This window comes from Gavialis gangeticus, unplaced genomic scaffold (assembly GCF_001723915.1).
Source record: "Gavialis gangeticus isolate Ggan-Ray unplaced genomic scaffold, GavGan_comp1, whole genome shotgun sequence".
NCBI lineage: Eukaryota > Metazoa > Chordata > Crocodylia > Gavialidae > Gavialis > Gavialis gangeticus.
This window is the reverse complement of record NW_017728995.1, coordinates 24,555,999-24,573,354: the sequence shown is the minus strand read 5'-3', so window position 1 is coordinate 24,573,354 and position 17,356 is coordinate 24,555,999. Positions and strand designations below refer to the sequence as shown.

The following is a 17,356-nucleotide window of genomic DNA, read 5'->3' as shown; positions in this document are numbered from 1 at the left end:
AAATGTAGATTTCTTATTTTTTAAATATTAGGCTTGGCCCCTTGGTTGAGCACTTGTATCTGTGGCTGAATTTTAATAACAGCAGTGGTTAGCTGATCAAATCCTATACAGTGCAAAGTTTGCTCAGAAATTCAGTCCTAAGTGACTGATTCGTCATCTCAAATTAGTGGACTCGTGACCCTTATTTTTGTGTCTGTGTTCCCTTTATGGGGATGTAGGATGATGATGATACCACCTTAACTGTCACAGGTGTTTGTGAAAATAAATTAATAATTTCTTGGGCTTTTATATTAAACTGAAAAAATACTCATCATATGGCATCTTACCAACCACATGATGAATATTTTTCAGTTTGATATAAAAGCCCCCGAAATTACACACCACACTTGCATTAAGCAAACATTAAAGTTGCAAACTGCACTATAAAGTTAAGAAAGGAGAGCATAAAAAGTGCCCACGCAGTTGCGATTTGAACATGTTGAAGGATGCAAGCATGACTGGAACCTTTGAATCTGTCAGCAAAAAATTGTGCCTTTTGGCTGCCAGAGTAAGTGACAGCGTAATAGTTCATTTCTGGATCAGTGCTCAGGTGAGAGAGGCTCCTTGCCTTGTGGTTTCACTGACAGCAGAGAAACGGGAAGCGGTGAGACTTGGGGAGTGCTGGGTTCCATCCATCTTTAGTGAGTGCAAACTTTTGCCTTTTCTTCCAGGTGTGACCCTTTCTGTTCTGTCTTTTAACCAGTCCTTGTTCTAATCATGTACCATCCCTCGGCCACTTGTTCCTTTCTCTTTGCCAACCATTCAACATCCTGTTCACCCCCCTTGTATTCTTATTTTCTCTGTCCAATCAGTTACTTGCAGCCTCTGATCCCACCAAATGTTTCTGATCCTTAGCTTCCTCCTCAGACTCCTTGTCCAATTGTACTGTTTTCCTCCTCAACCAAGGGCGGAGGAAACCTTTTCCTGTTACCTGTGCTCAGCCAGTTAAGCTATCCCCCATGGCTACAAGCTTATGCTCCGTTCTACCCTGCTGTGCAGTTTGGTTTCAGTTTCTCCCCTCCATCCTCCTTTCTTCCTTCCGTCTGGGTCCTAGTCAGTCTGCCTCTCTGCTTCAAGCTATTGGCTCTTATCCCAGTTCGAATTGCCAGCCAGTCTTAGTCTCTGCCATTCTCCTTGCCCCCAAATGCTTAGTTCCTGTTTCCCTTTTCCTCCCTCTTCCCCCACCAGCCTCCTGTCTACCTCATCTGGTTCCCTGTCCCAGGCTACTCTCCTTGTGTATGTGCCCCACCTGTCCCCATCCATCTCGAAGCTGGGCTGCCCTTTTGTCCCCCGTACACTTGAACAGGGCAGCATTCTTTTTTTATGTTGTCTGGAGCAGCAAGATGAGAGGTGTCACTTGCACCTGGTATGGCCCACAGTCAAAGCTGCAGGTGCAGGGAAATCCAACTCGGCTCTGGGCAGTAGTAGCAGGCCTGGTGTAGCCAGAAGCTGTGGACAGTGTAGCTGCCAAAATCTAAAATCTCTGCTGAGCATATAAAAACTGCAATTTTTCAAAAGTCCAACATGCCCAAATGAGTGTGAATTTTTGTAGGGATGACAAAGCACATTCCTAGTACCTGACATATTTCAAGTCCTTGCTCTAAAACCTTGCAGATGCTACACTTTTTCAAAGAGAAAGGTAGCCAGAATTTAATATGGGAATAATGTAGTTTTGTCTTTATTCTTGTAAATGGCCAAACTGTTTGGCTAAAACTTTCCAAAGTAATTCTGAGGGGGCCAACATCTGGCATGGAAAAAGTCAGCCGATTACAGTTGAAAATCAGTGAAGTGAACTGAGAATGGGGTCTTTGAATAGAAAGCGTTAGGCAACCTTAAGAGCTGCTGTTGCTAGCCTTGCCAGTAAAAATCTAAATTTAAAAATACAGATAAACTAAGGGTTGAGGATACTGACCCTGTCCTGATTCTAGGAACAGATCTTCCTTGTTTAAGCAGCAAAGGCAGCAGACTGCAGACAGGATGCTACTGTTCAAACATCTGTAGCTTATGTTAATTTGCCAGTTGGGTGGGAACAGCTGTGTCAAAGAGGAAATCACATGTACCAAATTGGAGTAGCCGGGAAGAAGTTCCTACAGCACCACTTCCTGCCACAAGTAAGATGATCATAATGAAAGGATTAAGAATTGCTTCCTGGGACAAGCAAGCTGAGCAAGTGTAATGTAAATAGTCAGCGTCTTCCCTTTTGTCGTGTTTCACGCGCAGCACTGACCACCCCTGCTCACTTCTTACTTAGCAGTGATAATAAATGGGATTTTGTGTCTCTAGCTCTCCTGCTAAATTCAGTGCCCTTCTCCTAAAAGTAGGGAGGAAGAAAGAAACCAAGAGATTCAACTACTTCTGCTTCTTCCCTCATCTTGAAGAGAGTAAAATTGAGCTACAAATGCAGCTCTGGAAGGTAGACTTAGGAGAGCTCAGCTGTCAAAGCTTTCGGTTTACTGCATGTCTCAGCTTCTCTCCCTCGGTCCTCTGCCAGTTTTGGGGGTTTTTTTTTCAGGTGGAGCATGCTGTCTCCTCCTCCTCCTCTGTTAAAAGTGATGGTAAGATTTCTTCATTCAGGCCTTAGTTGCATGCTTCCTCCTCTTTTTCTACTCTTACCCCATAATGTGTCTGATTTTCTTGAATGATAGAAAAAGCCCTTTAAGTGAATGGTTTAAAATTGCATAGGGCTCGATGTAACATTCACCAGTTCAGAGGGAGATTCAGTTAAGGACTCTAGCTTCTTTTTAATGACTTAAAATTGTAAAGATCCTTACCTATTTCAGCTAGTTAAGTGTTGGTTTCACTCTTAAACTAAGATCAGAGACTATTGACCTTGCATATTTTATTTTTTTTAAATTCCTATCAGATTTTCAGTCTCGATTTAAAAGGACTTCGGTTGATAAATGTTTTCAGGTTATGTTCAATGTAATTGTGTTCTATATTGAGAATAACTGTTTTTTTTCCTCTGTTTTAGCATGCCAGAAAAGCATGTAGTGACACAACTCTTGCTCAGGTATGTCATTAGCTCTGTATATGTAAAAGCTGCATGTATGCAGTCGTAGGATTCCTGCATGATTATAGCTGACTGAGAATAGTGGCTGGACAGAATCAGTGTGTAGCAATTCTCTAGAAGTATGGTACTTAGTGTGCTACTGAAATTACAAAATTTCTAGCTTTAATTACGAGACAGATTTATGAAGACCTCTGTACTGATATCAACTGGCTGTCAGACCCTATCTCCTATAGGGACAGACACGTTACAAGTACTTAGCTTTCTCAGTTTATATACTAATGCTACTTGCTTAAAGTTTTAAAATAGAACTACATAATTTCATAGTTCTATCCCACCACTTCGGCTGTTGGAAAACTGTTCCTGGATCCCTGGGTGTAAATAATTTGTTATATTTGGAAACTGAAGTTATTCTTGATTAAAGTCCAGTTTTAAGTTTTTTTTCAATTGCAACCAAAATATACTGCAACAAATACTGAATGATTTTCTTCTGTGGCTATTGCTTAAGTGTTTGTCAATTTTGGCAACGTAAAGATCAAGTTTATACAGAATGTCTAGACAAATTGTCTTCAAAGAGGGTCTGCAACTTTACAGTAGCAGTTATTAACTCTGCTTTTACTGTTACCGTGAATTTTGGAAGACCCCTTGGTTTGTTTAGAACGTCATGTGACCTAATTTTTGTGGGATTGCCCTGCGCTTTACTAACGTTGCTGTTGTACGTCTGAAGCCTACTGATGCAAGATACTTGGGTTCTAGAAGTGTTCAAAGTGTTGCTTGCACTTTTGACCATCTCTGAGATGCGGAATAATCAATAAGTTTTGTTTTCCTGTGCAGATCACCACAAGTCTGGACTCAGTGGGGCGAATCCAAATGCGAACAAGGCGTACGCTGAGAGGTCACTTAGCTAAAATCTATGCTATGCACTGGGGATCTGATTCAAGGTTTGTACAATTGATACTTGAAGTCAGAGATCAAGGGCACTTTTTAACTCCTGAAAATGTTGTAGGTTAATATCAGAAAATAGACCCAGCTCTGGGACCTAATCACGCTTCCGCCTGCCCTAAGAACATGGATCATGGTTTGAGAAATATTTCCATACTTTATACTGCCTTTTTTTAAAGCTAATTTTAACTATATGAATAATGAAAATATAACTTCTCTTATAAGGACATTGTAAAGCTGTTGGAGAATTTTTGGGGTTTTTTCAAATTTGATACCACTTAGCTTTTTGGAATTATTTATATTGCAGTCTCTGAACATCAAAGGGAAATAATGTAACTTAATATGTTTTTAAGATTTACTGTAAATGTATGTTAACAGAGCATTAATAAAGCCATAAGACAGCACATTTAAGTTCCTAGGAAACGCATTGTCTTGTAAGCAACAATAAGAAATACATCCTGCTATGTAGTTATAGCTGTTCCAGTGTTAATGCTGATTATGACTAAGGAATTCATTAAAAAAAATTGGCAAGTTACCCAGATGAGAGTGAAGTGTATTGATAACTTGCTGTATTAGTTCTTTTGAAAATGTTTTGAACAATATTTAATAAAAACTTTCAAGAATTCTCAACAATAACAAAAAAAAAGACTAAATCAAGAAGACTGTTGTTTGTTCATTAGTTCCGATGGAGTGAAAAGATAATTCTGGAACATCTCTTAAGTGTGAATTTTTTTCTGAATAACTGATATCCTCCATTCAAACACATGGGCATTCTAGTTTGAAATCAGTTATTGTAGCCTATTTCAATAGTGACTGTGTGCCCATGGACGCAGGTAATGTTCTTCATCCTGCAACATACTGTTCTTTGCAGCTGTTCAAGGATATATTGGCCCTAAAAAGATTTAAAAATAGAAAGAAGCCGAAAATGGAAAGCCTATTCTGAGTTGTATTCATGTATGGCTTGTGTCTATTTTGAAATTTAGTAGGATGCAAGGAATTAACGTCATTCTCTGTTTTGTGGTTATCTTTAGGCTACTAGTCAGCGCTTCCCAAGATGGAAAATTAATTATTTGGGATAGTTATACAACAAATAAGGTAGAGTTGTTTATAATCCCTATGGTAATCTGGGCCTATAATCTGGCACTCTGAGGTGGTGGGATTGATTTTCTTCTCTCTCCTTTGATTTTTATATCTGTTTCTTCCTTCTGTTCGTAAAATACTTGTCATTTATTTAGATTGAAGATGTAACTAATTTGCTTTGATTTACCTTTCTCACTAAGTGCAGACGTTTTGGGGTCTAGGGTGTGGTTAGATTGGGTTAAAAATGGCCGCCAGATCTATCTTAGTTCACCCAGGGGCAGACTTTACACTTAGACCCCGTCTTAGTGATTGGTAATCAGTCTAAACCCCAGAACAGTACAGAAGTTATATGCACACAGACCTGTCTAAAAATGGTGGAACCCTGTCTAAGGTAGACCTGGATTGATGTACACTCATACTTAATCAGTCTAGGTTAGACTGGTGAATCAAACTTCAGGACAGTTACCTGCATGGCCCCAGGCTGGGAAAGCCCAGCTGCTGGCCCCAGCCCCAGAGCTGCACTTTTCTTACCTGTCCCTCTGGCACCAGGCCATTTTTAAGCCCCTGGACCCTTGCCATAGACCAACCAGCCAGCCCCCGTACTCTCCATCCTGCAAGCTGGTCCGGGTGCTGGTTTTATCAGTGTTTGCTGCTGCCAGAAGCCAAGGAAGTAAGTATCAGTAGGGGAAGGGGCAAAAGGGGATAGGGCTACGTTTGCTGGAGGGAATTTGGGGGGGCTAAAAACAGCCCCTTGGTTTCCCCCAAGACTCTTTCCCCCCCCCCCCCCCCCTCCCCCCCCCCCCCCCCCTCCCCCCCCCCCCCCCCCTCCCCCCCCCCCCCCCCCTCCCCCCCCCCCCCCCCCTCCCCCCCCCCCCCCCCCTCCCCCCCCCCCCCCCCCTCCCCCCCCCCCCCCCCCTCCCCCCCCCCCCCCCCCTCCCCCCCCCCCCCCCCCTCCCCCCCCCCCCCCCGACCTTGTGAATCCCCCTGATCCCGTCAAACCATCCTGGACCCCAGGAACCCCACGTGAATCCTGCCTGCCCCCTAGATTCTCCCCAGTCACTCCAGTGGATCCTTCCTGCTACCCCTGATCTCTCTAGCTCCCCCTCCCTAGGCCCTCCTCTCTCCATCCTGACTTACCTTAGATCAGCTGGCTATTTTTAACTCGGTCTAACCTCCCCCTAACCTCTACGAATGTCTGCACTTAGCCTCTGTTTCTAACTCCGAATGCATTTTTAGCTTGGGTAGAATCCCTTTTATGTAGAGCTTTTACTCATGGAGTAAAACAGAATATTCCTTATACCCTATGTTAACAAAGCCCTAGACGAGTGGTGTCTGCATTGCAGGAGCAATGCTGTGATCCCAGGGTCTTTTGGAGGGAAAGCAGCTCTCCTGATCCTTGCTGTAAAGCTTGTCTCTGAGTGGGAGAATTGAATCTTTTTGAATTCTAATTAATGCCTTATTCTTGTTCTTCATCTGTTCACACGGCTAATGTAATTTGACAGAAGCAACAGCATAAATCTGTTGCAGGAGCAGTCAACCACAGCGTTTGCAAAGTGGCAGTGGGAATGTATTACAGTCAAATGCTGGGAACGTCACGCATGCAGGACTGACAAATCTGTGATCTTAAACAGGGTTGACAGTAACTGCAGTTGTACACCAGGTGGCCCTTATTCATGCTCCGATCGCTTCCCAAAGGTGGCACCATGGGTCTGAATTTGGAGAGGCTGTAACTTATACCCTTTTTTGAGCTTGTGTAACATCTATCAGAGATGTTACTTTTTTCTTAATAAAGAAATCATAATAATGATGCCATGTTAAAGAATGATATGCTGACTAGCCTTCCCTTCCTTCAGTTTTGTCACCCCACACACACACGTTAGAGGAGGTTAAGGCCTTCTAGGCCCCCTCCCAGTGGCCCTGCATATGTGCTTCACTCGCTCTGAACCTTTTATTTAATGTTTGATTTTTCCCAAAGTGTCCCAGGCACACCCCAAAGATCACACTACCTGATAAGAAGTTCTGCACCTTTTCCAAATTGACTACAGGATAAATTGTGCAGGTAGCACTAAAGCCCTAGGCAAGCCAAGCGGCACTTTGGCTCTGGTGGTTCCTTGAATTCCCAGGTGCTGAACAAGCGCCCGACAAGCCGATGTAACAGCTGCAAAGAAACCACGTTTTTGCTGTTCTTATATTGGTGCACACTTCTTTAGCAGGGCAAATTATTTGCCAATAATTGTCTGCTAACTGGTTGGACCTCGGGTCATTCGTTGATAATTGTGACATAAAGGGGTAAATTTACCCAGCAGAAATCACTTAAGCTGCTGATGTTAAGTGGCTTGTGAAAAATGTCTGGTGGTGTGGGAGATTTGGGGAGTTTTGCATTATCATGTCTGGAAGTCACCCACTGATGGTGAAAGCTGATTAGCTGATGTGTGACATGAAAGTGCTGTTATTTGGGTTTGACTGTACAAGATAAGTGCTGCTCCTTGGACTGGAGAAAGTAGTAGGGGGTGTGGAAACAAGGCAGGCCCAGAGCTGTGTGTGTGGGATGGGCAGATCCTCTGCTGATGTAAATTGGCATGGTTGCATTTTACATCATCTGAGCATCTGGTTCATGGAAGCAAAACTGGGAAGAGGAATGTGGCTAACAAAGCCCTAGCGTACAATGTAAAAGCAGTTTCACATACTACAAAATATTCATACGTTAACAAATTACAAAAAAGATCTTGTTCTGAGCTACCATACACCAATGGGGGGGAGGGAGGGGGTGTACTTGTCCATCCTTTAATTTAAGCAAGGATTTGCAATAAAAATGTGAGTGTTTCTTAAAATCAGATTCTTTCTCCCCGTGTGTGTATATACATGCATTTTTTTAGCAAACTTTGTCTGCAGTGCTAAAGCAAAATTTCAGATAACTGAAATCAGTAGGTGGGCAAAGATGGCTCTTTTGGAATGCGGTTGCCCAAAATCTGAAGTGTTTCTAACACACCTTGTCTGTCTAAAGATGCATGCCATTCCCTTGAGATCTTCCTGGGTAATGACTTGTGCGTATGCACCTTCTGGCAATTACGTCGCCTGTGGTGGATTGGACAACATCTGCTCCATATACAATTTGAAAACCAGAGAGGGCAACGTGAGAGTGAGCAGAGAGTTGCCAGGGCACACAGGTTAGCTGCATTTCGGTTTTTTGTTGTTTCTTTTCAGGCTAAGTAAAGCAGTTCTAAGCCTGCACAGTTCACAGCGTGTCCTAAAGTGAACACAGTCCTACTGGTTCACCAAATGGAATATAGTTTAATGACCTCTCTGTTTGGATCCCTTTTGAAGTATGATTTTTTTATATTATGAACTTGTTTTGACTCATCTTTAAAACTGAGTTGCATGCTTGCTCGGTTTTAGTGGAGATGGTGTTGGTAGCTCCCTGTATGCAGAAGTGGAGCTGTACTTCTGACGATAGACTGAGAATTTTATACCAGTGTTGGTATAAATAACAGGAAGGTTTTGGGGTCACTTCTGTTGCTGCAGTGGGGTGTTAAATTAACATCACCTTGTTTCTGTTCCAGGATACCTGTCTTGCTGTCGTTTTCTAGATGACAACCAAATCGTCACAAGCTCAGGAGATACCACCTGGTGAGTTTTGGAGGCAGCAGGGGTCTGGTGTTTAAGCACTTTGGTCATTTTAAAGCTAAACTAGTAGAGAATGCAAGACATTGGCCTAACACTCTTGTTTTTACTTACAGTGCTCTATGGGATATTGAAACTGGTCAACAGACGACCACATTCACAGGGCACACTGGTGATGTCATGAGTCTATCTCTAAGTCCAGACATGAGGACTTTTGTTTCGGGTGCCTGTGATGCCTCTTCCAAGCTTTGGGATATTCGAGATGGGATGTGCAGGCAGTCTTTTACGGGGCATGTGTCCGACATTAACGCAGTTTGTGTAAGTGAGCCTTCTTTTTCTAAACGGAGAGAGAGGAAATAAGGGTTCCTGTGCATTTTCAGCTTTAACAGTTTAGCTTTCAGCAGTTGAACAGGATGGAGGCTCTTAGTGCATTCAGCCCCCAGATGATAAATGTAGCTTCTTAGAATATGATAGACTTGATAACTAAGATCAAAGTGCGTCTAACCACCTACAGTCTAGTTTTTTTGGTGTAATTAGTATACCCATACTGTAATGTGCTGACATGGGTCTAGAGATAATCCTGTAATATTCTTGTTTAGTCTTGGTTTTCCTGCTAATTGCTGCTACCACCCTCACGTGCTGGGTGCCCTTTTCTCAGCTTTCAGTAAATTGGGTTGCATTTCCTCTATGTTTTGATCCACAGGATACAAATTCTGATAAGGAGGTAACAAAAGCTAAACTTTAATTGTATCTGCTTTATAATCCATTGCAAATGCAAACCTACAGAATGCCAATAGCATGGTTTGTGGAGAACTGCAGGCTGTACATTTGTGGCTGAATCAGTATGTTGTGCATTTCTTGGTCCTGTTTTTGGAAGTGTGGTTCTCATGCACTGGATTTTATTTAGGACTTGTGGATCTTGGAGCCTAAAGTGTAAAATTGCAGTAGTATCATGTTCAAAGCAACTTGGCTGATCAGCTCAAGATGAAACATTATGTACAGGTTTCCCTTGCTTTATGTGGGTTCTGTGTGAATTCACTCTTATGCAATGACCCTTTTTATACCAAAAATGTGTTTATATGCGAGGTAAATTCACTCTTATGCAGGCAGTGTGGTGGAAACCTGCAGTCAGCTGCTTTGTGCAGTGCACTGTGGGAGTGATATGCACCAAAATATAGTCTCCTGTGTGGATCTGTGCTCCTCGCTTGTCTGCGACACGTGTTTCTGTAGTTGCCGTCCCCATTATGGCTTTTAAGCGTCTCACTAGCTTATCTGCTGTGGATGTTACCCTGCCTGTACGTCCTACCAGTGATGTGGGGTTTGACACTGAAGACCCTTCACCACCCTGTCTTCATACCAACTAAACATTCACCCCCACCCCGTGCTTGTGTGTACTGTCCGCTGTTGGCAAGTACCAAAGTCGTCTTGTGAAAGTGGTAGAAATGGCTCTGGGGGTCAGTATGGTTGAGGTCTTGGAACATATCCCTGTTTGTTACATTGTAAAGTGGGTTCCCTTTATGTGAATTGGAGTTATACACCCTTTTCCAGGAACGCATGTACAGCATAAAGCGAGCGAAACCTGTACTTGGACAAGTTGTCTCCCTAGACTGCTAAAAAACCAAAGACAGCTGCCTTCCACTCCATCTTATGGGCACGAGTTGGTTCCCTCTATCTGCAGAATATTGCAAAGGCAATCAGTGGCTGGTCAAAGTTTTTTTTTGACTGCACCTGTAGATCTAGAACTGTTAAATACAGTCGTTTTCAGTGGAGTATTTCCCTCATCTTTAAAATCTGCATTCTGTTTTCATGAATTATTAGGCTGTTATCTGATTGATTCCAGTGAAAGAGAGAGAGAGAGAGAGAGTGTGTGTGTGTGTGTGTGTGTGTGTGTGTGTGTGTGTGTAACAATACACAAGCAGCGTGCTTCTCTGGTGTCAAACTGATGGCTCTTCATTCTTGTTCTAGTTCTTTCCCAATGGGCATGCATTTGCTACTGGGTCTGATGATGCCACTTGTCGACTTTTTGACCTGCGTGCAGACCAGGAGTTAATGATGTATTCTCATGACAACATCATCTGTGGAATCACTTCTGTAGCCTTCTCAAAAAGTGGCCGCCTTTTGCTAGCAGGTTATGATGATTTCAACTGCAACGTGTGGGATACTTTAAAGGGGGAGAGAGCAGGTAGGTAAACGTGCCTGCAGACTGTTGCAGGTCTTTCTGTTTCTTATGTAGACTTTACTTTCTGCAGCTTTCAAAGATGCAAAGCCAGCTTCCTAGTCATCAGCACTGTTACAGTAAGGCTGAATTGTTTCCCTTTCAGTTTCATTTACCCAACATCAGAAAGTTGAAATCTGAACTCTGTCTTCAAGCTGGGTAGCAGTGAAGGGTCTGTAAGGTGCATTGTGTCGGTACCACCGGTGCCTTTGTTACTGATGGCCCTGGCATAGACATTGCCTAGCAAAACAGTTGCTTCACTTAAATGTATGGTTTTATAGTGGTGGACAAGGTTCTTGTGAGTAGATATGATATCTTTTATGAGACCAGCTACTCAGTTGGTCTAGTAAAAGATATTACATCTACTCAAAGAACCTTGCCTACCTGTTCCTTAGACCAACATGGGTACAACCAAAAACCCAGCAACATGGTGTTATGATGCTCCTTTTGAGCTCATTTATAGCCGCACCTGTTATAGGCAGTCCTCTTTTCAGTAACCAGCCCAGTGCATTCAAGGAAAAAGCAAACGGAAGTGCTGCACCTCAAAATGAAACGCCACCTTTTTGCAATAGAGCCCTAGGTTTCCTGATACCTTGTGGGACACCTTTTCTCCCCTTATTCCATTTCACATCTGCTTAATAAGTTCATGTTTCTGTGGTAAATACTAGGCGTATGTACTATACTGAGGCCTGTGAAAAGTTGGCACAGGGAAATGTGTAGTTCTGCAGGGCAGGGGGATGGGCTGGAAAATGTGGATTGGCAAAGGAGTACGTAGCTCAGGATTTTGACACGAGGGAAGCACAGAAATACCTCTAGGAGGAGACAGAGGTGCAAGTGGGATTGGAGGAGAGTTAAGTTTGGGTAAGCTTGAGAAATCTGGAAATTTCCAAGAGTCCAGGAAAGGAACCATGAAGGAATAGTACAAATGATGTCAAAACATGGCTGGTGGCTTGGACTGAGTTTTGGATGGCTGAGAATGGCTATGGTGTTGAAGGAGCTGGAGAGAGGCAGAGGAGAACTTGGAGAAATGTGGGGTAGAAGAAAAGGAGTCAAAATACCTTAAATTTTAGGTTTGAGGATTCATATGGCAGCTATTCTGAATACAGACCCTAAGTAACAGTCTCTTTTTTAGTGTCCTGAACATAAAGCTGAAGAATAACAGCTGAAGCTGTTCAGGTTTTGCACATTAACACCCCTCCCTTTCTTTTCCAGGTGTCCTTGCTGGTCATGACAACCGTGTCAGCTGTTTAGGTGTTACTGATGATGGCATGGCTGTAGCTACAGGGTCTTGGGACAGTTTTCTCAGAATCTGGAATTAACTGGGGGACAAACACGTACATTCTCCACTGAGACCTGGAGAGATCAATGCTGCAGCCTATAGCTGTGAAATAACATTTCTACCTTGTATTTGCAGGTGAAGTTTTTCTATTCACTGATTATTACACAAAAAGGCTTTCTGTAAACTAGAAAAAAAATCAAGTGAAGAAATTGGGGAGGGGGAGAAATCACTGACTTTTTAAAAGGGGCCAGCACATATAATCATGGTGACTGAGAAACTAAGAGCCAGGCTTTTTGGTTTTGGTGGTTTGGTTAGATTGCCCTTGAAGAATTTCTGCTTGTGCTCAAAGTCTGCCAATTCTGTACTTTTTTTGTACATAACAGAATATACACATTATAGCAGCCAATCATGTAACATTTGTCTGTATGTAAAGAAATACGTTTGCATTTTTTTAAGGAACTACATTTATAGCTTTGCATTTAACCTGAGATGTCACTTCTGAGTTTTGTAGTGGATGAACTAGATTGCTGTTTTAAACGTTTTTGTGAATTTACTGTAGATAAAGTGAAGCCAATGGTATGTGTGTGTTTTTATAATGGAAGGCATTTGACTTATGACTTTTTTTTTTTTAAAAAAGGCCCTGAAGACTCCTTGGTAATACCTAGCGCCTTACTCATTCACTCTTTGACCTGTTTGCCTATGTAAAGCAAGCACGGAGGTTAGTCCTCCTTGCGAGTAGTTCTCGGTCCATCCATCAGTAGTCATGGCCTCCACGCACCAACGAGTTAAATTCCACTAGGCACATTTAAAAGAAGGATTTGAAAGCCTGGTGCCAGGAGTATGAGCTTCCTTTCCGCAGCTTCTCATGTAAGTTCTTTCATGTAGAACTCAGCACATAAGCCAAGTGACCTGCTTTGCTTCTAGTAAGTGGCCAAGTGCTTTTCCTTTTGACAGTGTAGTTGTAAACACCATGACACTGACCCAGGAGAGTCCAGCTAGCTTGCACTACTGAGGTTGCACAGCCTGGATTTCACTGCGTAGATTGGAGGAACGTGGAAGCCTGTTCTCAAAACCTGCTGTTCAGTTACAAACAGACCCAGGAGGATTTCTCTGAAATTTCCAAAAGGGCCTTTGGGGCACATAGGTGTTCATGGCACACTGTACAACCACAAGGTTCGAGGGTAGCCCTGCCATGCTACCACAGAACATGCTGGCTGTGCGTATGTGTAGCGAGGCCTAAACGATGCAACCACGTTATTTACAATGAACCAGTAACTTCTGTGATCTTTGTCAATAATTGTGCTCAAAATTCAAAATCCTGCTAGCTCATTTACAGCTGCAGCCGTCTCCGCGTAGGCTTCTTATTAGATGCCACTGATTTTGCAGACTGACGCAGTAATAGCAACTTCCTTTCATTCTTGACCTACACTTAGATGCAGTTTGCTTCATAATATGAAACGTATGTCCTGAGTGAGAATATTTGAGCTAGTAAGAATGACCGTGCTGCTTCAGGCTGTGACCGTTCATACCCTCATGAAACTCCCATGGAAACCAGTTAACGCTTTGGTGCTGGCAGTGCGACCATGCTTGTGATGGATGTGCTGTAGGAAATCAGATTAGGACGTGAAAGGACACGGGGTCTTGGGAAAAGGGGGATTGTTTCTATTGGCTTCTCTTAAGTGTTTATGTTCAATGACGCGTATTCAAACAGATTATCAAATTGAAGGCTAATGTTAACCTGCTGCCCTCCCCCGAAGTCGTGAAGAGTCTGAACATCCTGGAGTCAGTTTGTGAACATAAGTGCCCGGCTTTTTGTAGTATAAAAATCAGATCTTTGCTGAGACCACTGTTTGTCAAGTTTCTACCACTTGTAATCCTAATGTCAGTACTTCCAGACTGTGCCTGTAAACTTGCCATGTTTACGATGGTGAAGGTGCCAATACATGTGCCAACTGCAGTAAATTCAGTATCGGTTAAAAAAAGCACATCTTGTGCTGGAGAAGTATACGCTTTATTAAAGGTAGACTGTGGTGTAGGACCAAAATCCCGATCTGTTGTACATCGCAGGAGCTCCTTGGCATTTTGTTTTTTGAGTTGTTTGCATTAACAGACCTATTCATGTCTTGTCCAAGAGAGCAGCTCTTTGAGATCAGGCAGAACACTTGCTTTAGTTTTTAAATGGCGCACTTGATTTTTTTTTAGATTTGCAGGTCACGTGAGTGAATCCCTCTGAGAATCTGTTAGTGAGCTTTGGCAGGAAAGTGTCCTTCAAAAGTATTTAAATAATAATAATAATAATACAAAAAAAAGTTTCCCATATAAAGGTGTATATAGAAGCAATTTGTCTAGTCAGCATCCTGTGGCAAAGCTGTGTGCTGTGTTTACAATCTGATATAAATTATCTTAGTAGTTATAAAAATTCAAAACCCCTCAAGTGGTAGCTTTGTTCTGTTTAAACCTTCAAACAACCTGGTACCCAAGGTCCGGGCTTTATGCCACCCTTCTTGCAAGGAATGTCACTCCAGCTGTTTGGCAGCCCTTCTCTTGGCTTCAGCAGCTCTTGAAATAATAGGCGGCAGCAGTAGTAGGATTTACTACAAAGCCCCTTTCAAAGGGTATTGCAAATCTTGCCCCCTTCTTGCGATTCAGTGTATGCAGACAGCGTCTCATTGCTCATGCTGCACATCTGGTGTCACTCATGCTTGTTTCTGGACTGGCATGTCAGCAGGGGAGCGTCTGTCTGGAAACAATATTTAACTCCTGCTGGGAGCTGGCACAAAGCTTTGGCTTACCGCACCAGTGTGATGGCCACTCCCGAGTTCCTGGTGTATAATCCCCGTTGTTTTTTAGTTGTAAAAAGCCCTTAACGCACATCAAGTGAAGACGAAGCAATGGCCTAAATTTGCTGTTACAGAAAATTCAGGCTTTGGGTGAGCGTTTAGATGGCCTGCTTGCTCAGATGGATGCAGCTTAAGGGTTAAATGAGCACCAAGTCTCATCTTCTGCTGTGAGGACATGAAAGCCATGTTTGCAGGTTTCACTTGAAAGCATTCCCCCAACTCCTGCATTTCAAAGGAAATGTCTTGTGGGGATTGGTAACTATGCTGATGCATGCCTGTGCTTAATATAAGCTCAGGGGCACAGGTTAGTGTAGCTTCTAACTGTTCACCGGCACAGCAAGCGAGTTTAATAGAAGTAGCAAGTTTTTACAGCACTAGGGGGAATATGCATTAAACTGCCCTAAAAAGTTGACCTCCAGGTTACAGAACTGTCCTAATTCCAGATAATTTAATGTGGTTACAAAAATATACTAGGCTTCCCTCGTTATTGCTTAGCGCTAAAATAGTTACAATCATTGTACCGAGCACTTCCAGTCGGTACCAACGTAACTTTTTCCCCAGTCTCTGTTCTAACACAGAATCTATTTCTTAAGCATATTTGACATGAAACGGCCTTGGGAAAATGTAATTGGCTGGAGCCTCTCCTAATGACAGACTGCATTAGTTCAGGCAGAGCTTCCTGCCAGCATGTCTTAATGTTGGTTTGCTTTATTTTGGAGGATCTGGAGCAAGCCAGCCTCCAAGCTGGGCATGTTCCCAGGTACAGTAGGACTCTGTCACTTTTTCTAGCAGGAGTAAGAGCAGGACTGAGATTCTGGAAAGCACCAAAAGCTTCTCAATGGCATCTTGCTCATGTAGATCACCTAGAGTAACGTGTGCACCTGCCTCCATGTCTGCAGACCATTTTTTTTTGTCTTTTCTGTAACCTCATTACCATCTGCCTTCCTGAACTGCAGATGTTCAGTGTCTCATTTGGAGTAGAGAAGCAGGTTGGACCGGCTTTCATTTGAGGGGAGGGGTTGACCCTGACTTGGCAGCGCAGGGTTCGCATACCTGCTCGTCCTTGTGCGCTCCCTGTAACGTACAGGTTGGAAACGGTCAGCTGGTGTAGCCACTTGTCCCGCAGATGAGGTTCACTTCACTTCAGGGTGGAACCAAGACGGTAGTTGTGAAAACATTCCAAGAGCGCTTAGTCTTTCCTCTTCGAGGACGCTGTCACCTTCACTAGGTTTAGTGCTGTGCTTTAAAATGTTGGTGAGAATAGGTAATGGTTCATTCAAATAGTTGGTATAAATGGTTGTGTAGCAGAATGACAGATTTTGAGATAGCGTTTCCTGTAAAAGTAATTAAGCATGGGTTGATGGTGCACTTTGTATACAGTAATCTGGCGTGCATGCTGGTCAAACTACTTCCTACACTTCAGAGGCACCACAAGCCTTTTTATCCAATTGCTGGTTATGTAAAATACATGCAGAATGTTAATGCAGTGTTGTTATGGTAAATGTGTGAACAGTGTTACTAATTGATATAACTGATAACAGATTACATGTGCCTGACATTCTTATACCACACAGTATGTTTAGGTTTTGACTAATATGGAATTCAGTGGAATAGTCTTAGGTATTTCAAGCCTTTGTTTTACTTACACGATGGTGCTCTCTTTGTGTTTCTCCTTTAAAAAAAAATAGCATCTAAACACTTGTACTACATATGACATCCAAAGGAGTCCAAAACTAACCGCTTCTAAACATGCTTGACTCTTTAGTTTGTCTGTAACTCAAATCCAGCATTTCTCATCTAAAGGTTTTTATTTTCCTTTCACTTGTTGCTGATTACTTTGATGGAAAACTTCAGTCATGTTACCAATTATGAAGTGATTCTGCACTGCCTCTGGGTTGTGTATGTATTCAGAAACAGTCTTAAAGCTTTTATTTAAGCTAATTAAAAAAACCAGGGACTTGTGCCATTTGTTCTTTAACAGTGCTGTTGTATAAAGACTTCCCTGTGAAAAAAATCACTTGCTATGAACTCTGTTTATAGCTTTTTTTCCACAATGGATCTTTTCTTTGTATTTGTACAGTGGCTCAGTGGAAGATGTTGCCATGAGTTGATATTGTAACCAATAAACAAGTGCTTTTAACCAGATGGCCTGGTGTGCGCGTGCACTTATTTGAGACCCTTCTCAAAGCAGAAGCGTTGGGGGAATGGTGCATGGGGAGTAGCTGTCTGGCTGATCTAGGGGAGGAGATTTCCAGTAACCTCCCTTGTGCTTCTGGATGCCTGCTCCTTTATTATGTGGGGCGGGGGAAGAAACCTGTAAATGTTTTTCTGCC

At 42.7% G+C, this 17,356-nt stretch overlaps 1 protein-coding gene across 1 annotated transcript in view; it reads left to right on the top strand.

The window, feature by feature from the left end:
* Positions 1 to 16,973, top strand: part of GNB4 (G protein subunit beta 4) — a 74,002-nt gene extending 57,029 nt beyond the window's left edge. The window contains exons 3-10 of the mRNA XM_019503338.1: positions 3,011 to 3,049; positions 3,881 to 3,987; positions 5,020 to 5,083; positions 8,073 to 8,235; positions 8,629 to 8,695; positions 8,806 to 9,007; positions 10,655 to 10,871; positions 12,117 to 16,973. Of these exons, the coding sequence (XP_019358883.1) occupies positions 3,011 to 3,049; positions 3,881 to 3,987; positions 5,020 to 5,083; positions 8,073 to 8,235; positions 8,629 to 8,695; positions 8,806 to 9,007; positions 10,655 to 10,871; positions 12,117 to 12,223 (966 nt within the window). The 3' untranslated portion in view covers positions 12,224 to 16,973. The remainder of the gene's footprint in view (positions 1 to 3,010; positions 3,050 to 3,880; positions 3,988 to 5,019; positions 5,084 to 8,072; positions 8,236 to 8,628; positions 8,696 to 8,805; positions 9,008 to 10,654; positions 10,872 to 12,116) is intronic.
* The last annotated feature ends 383 nt before the right edge of the window (positions 16,974 to 17,356 follow it).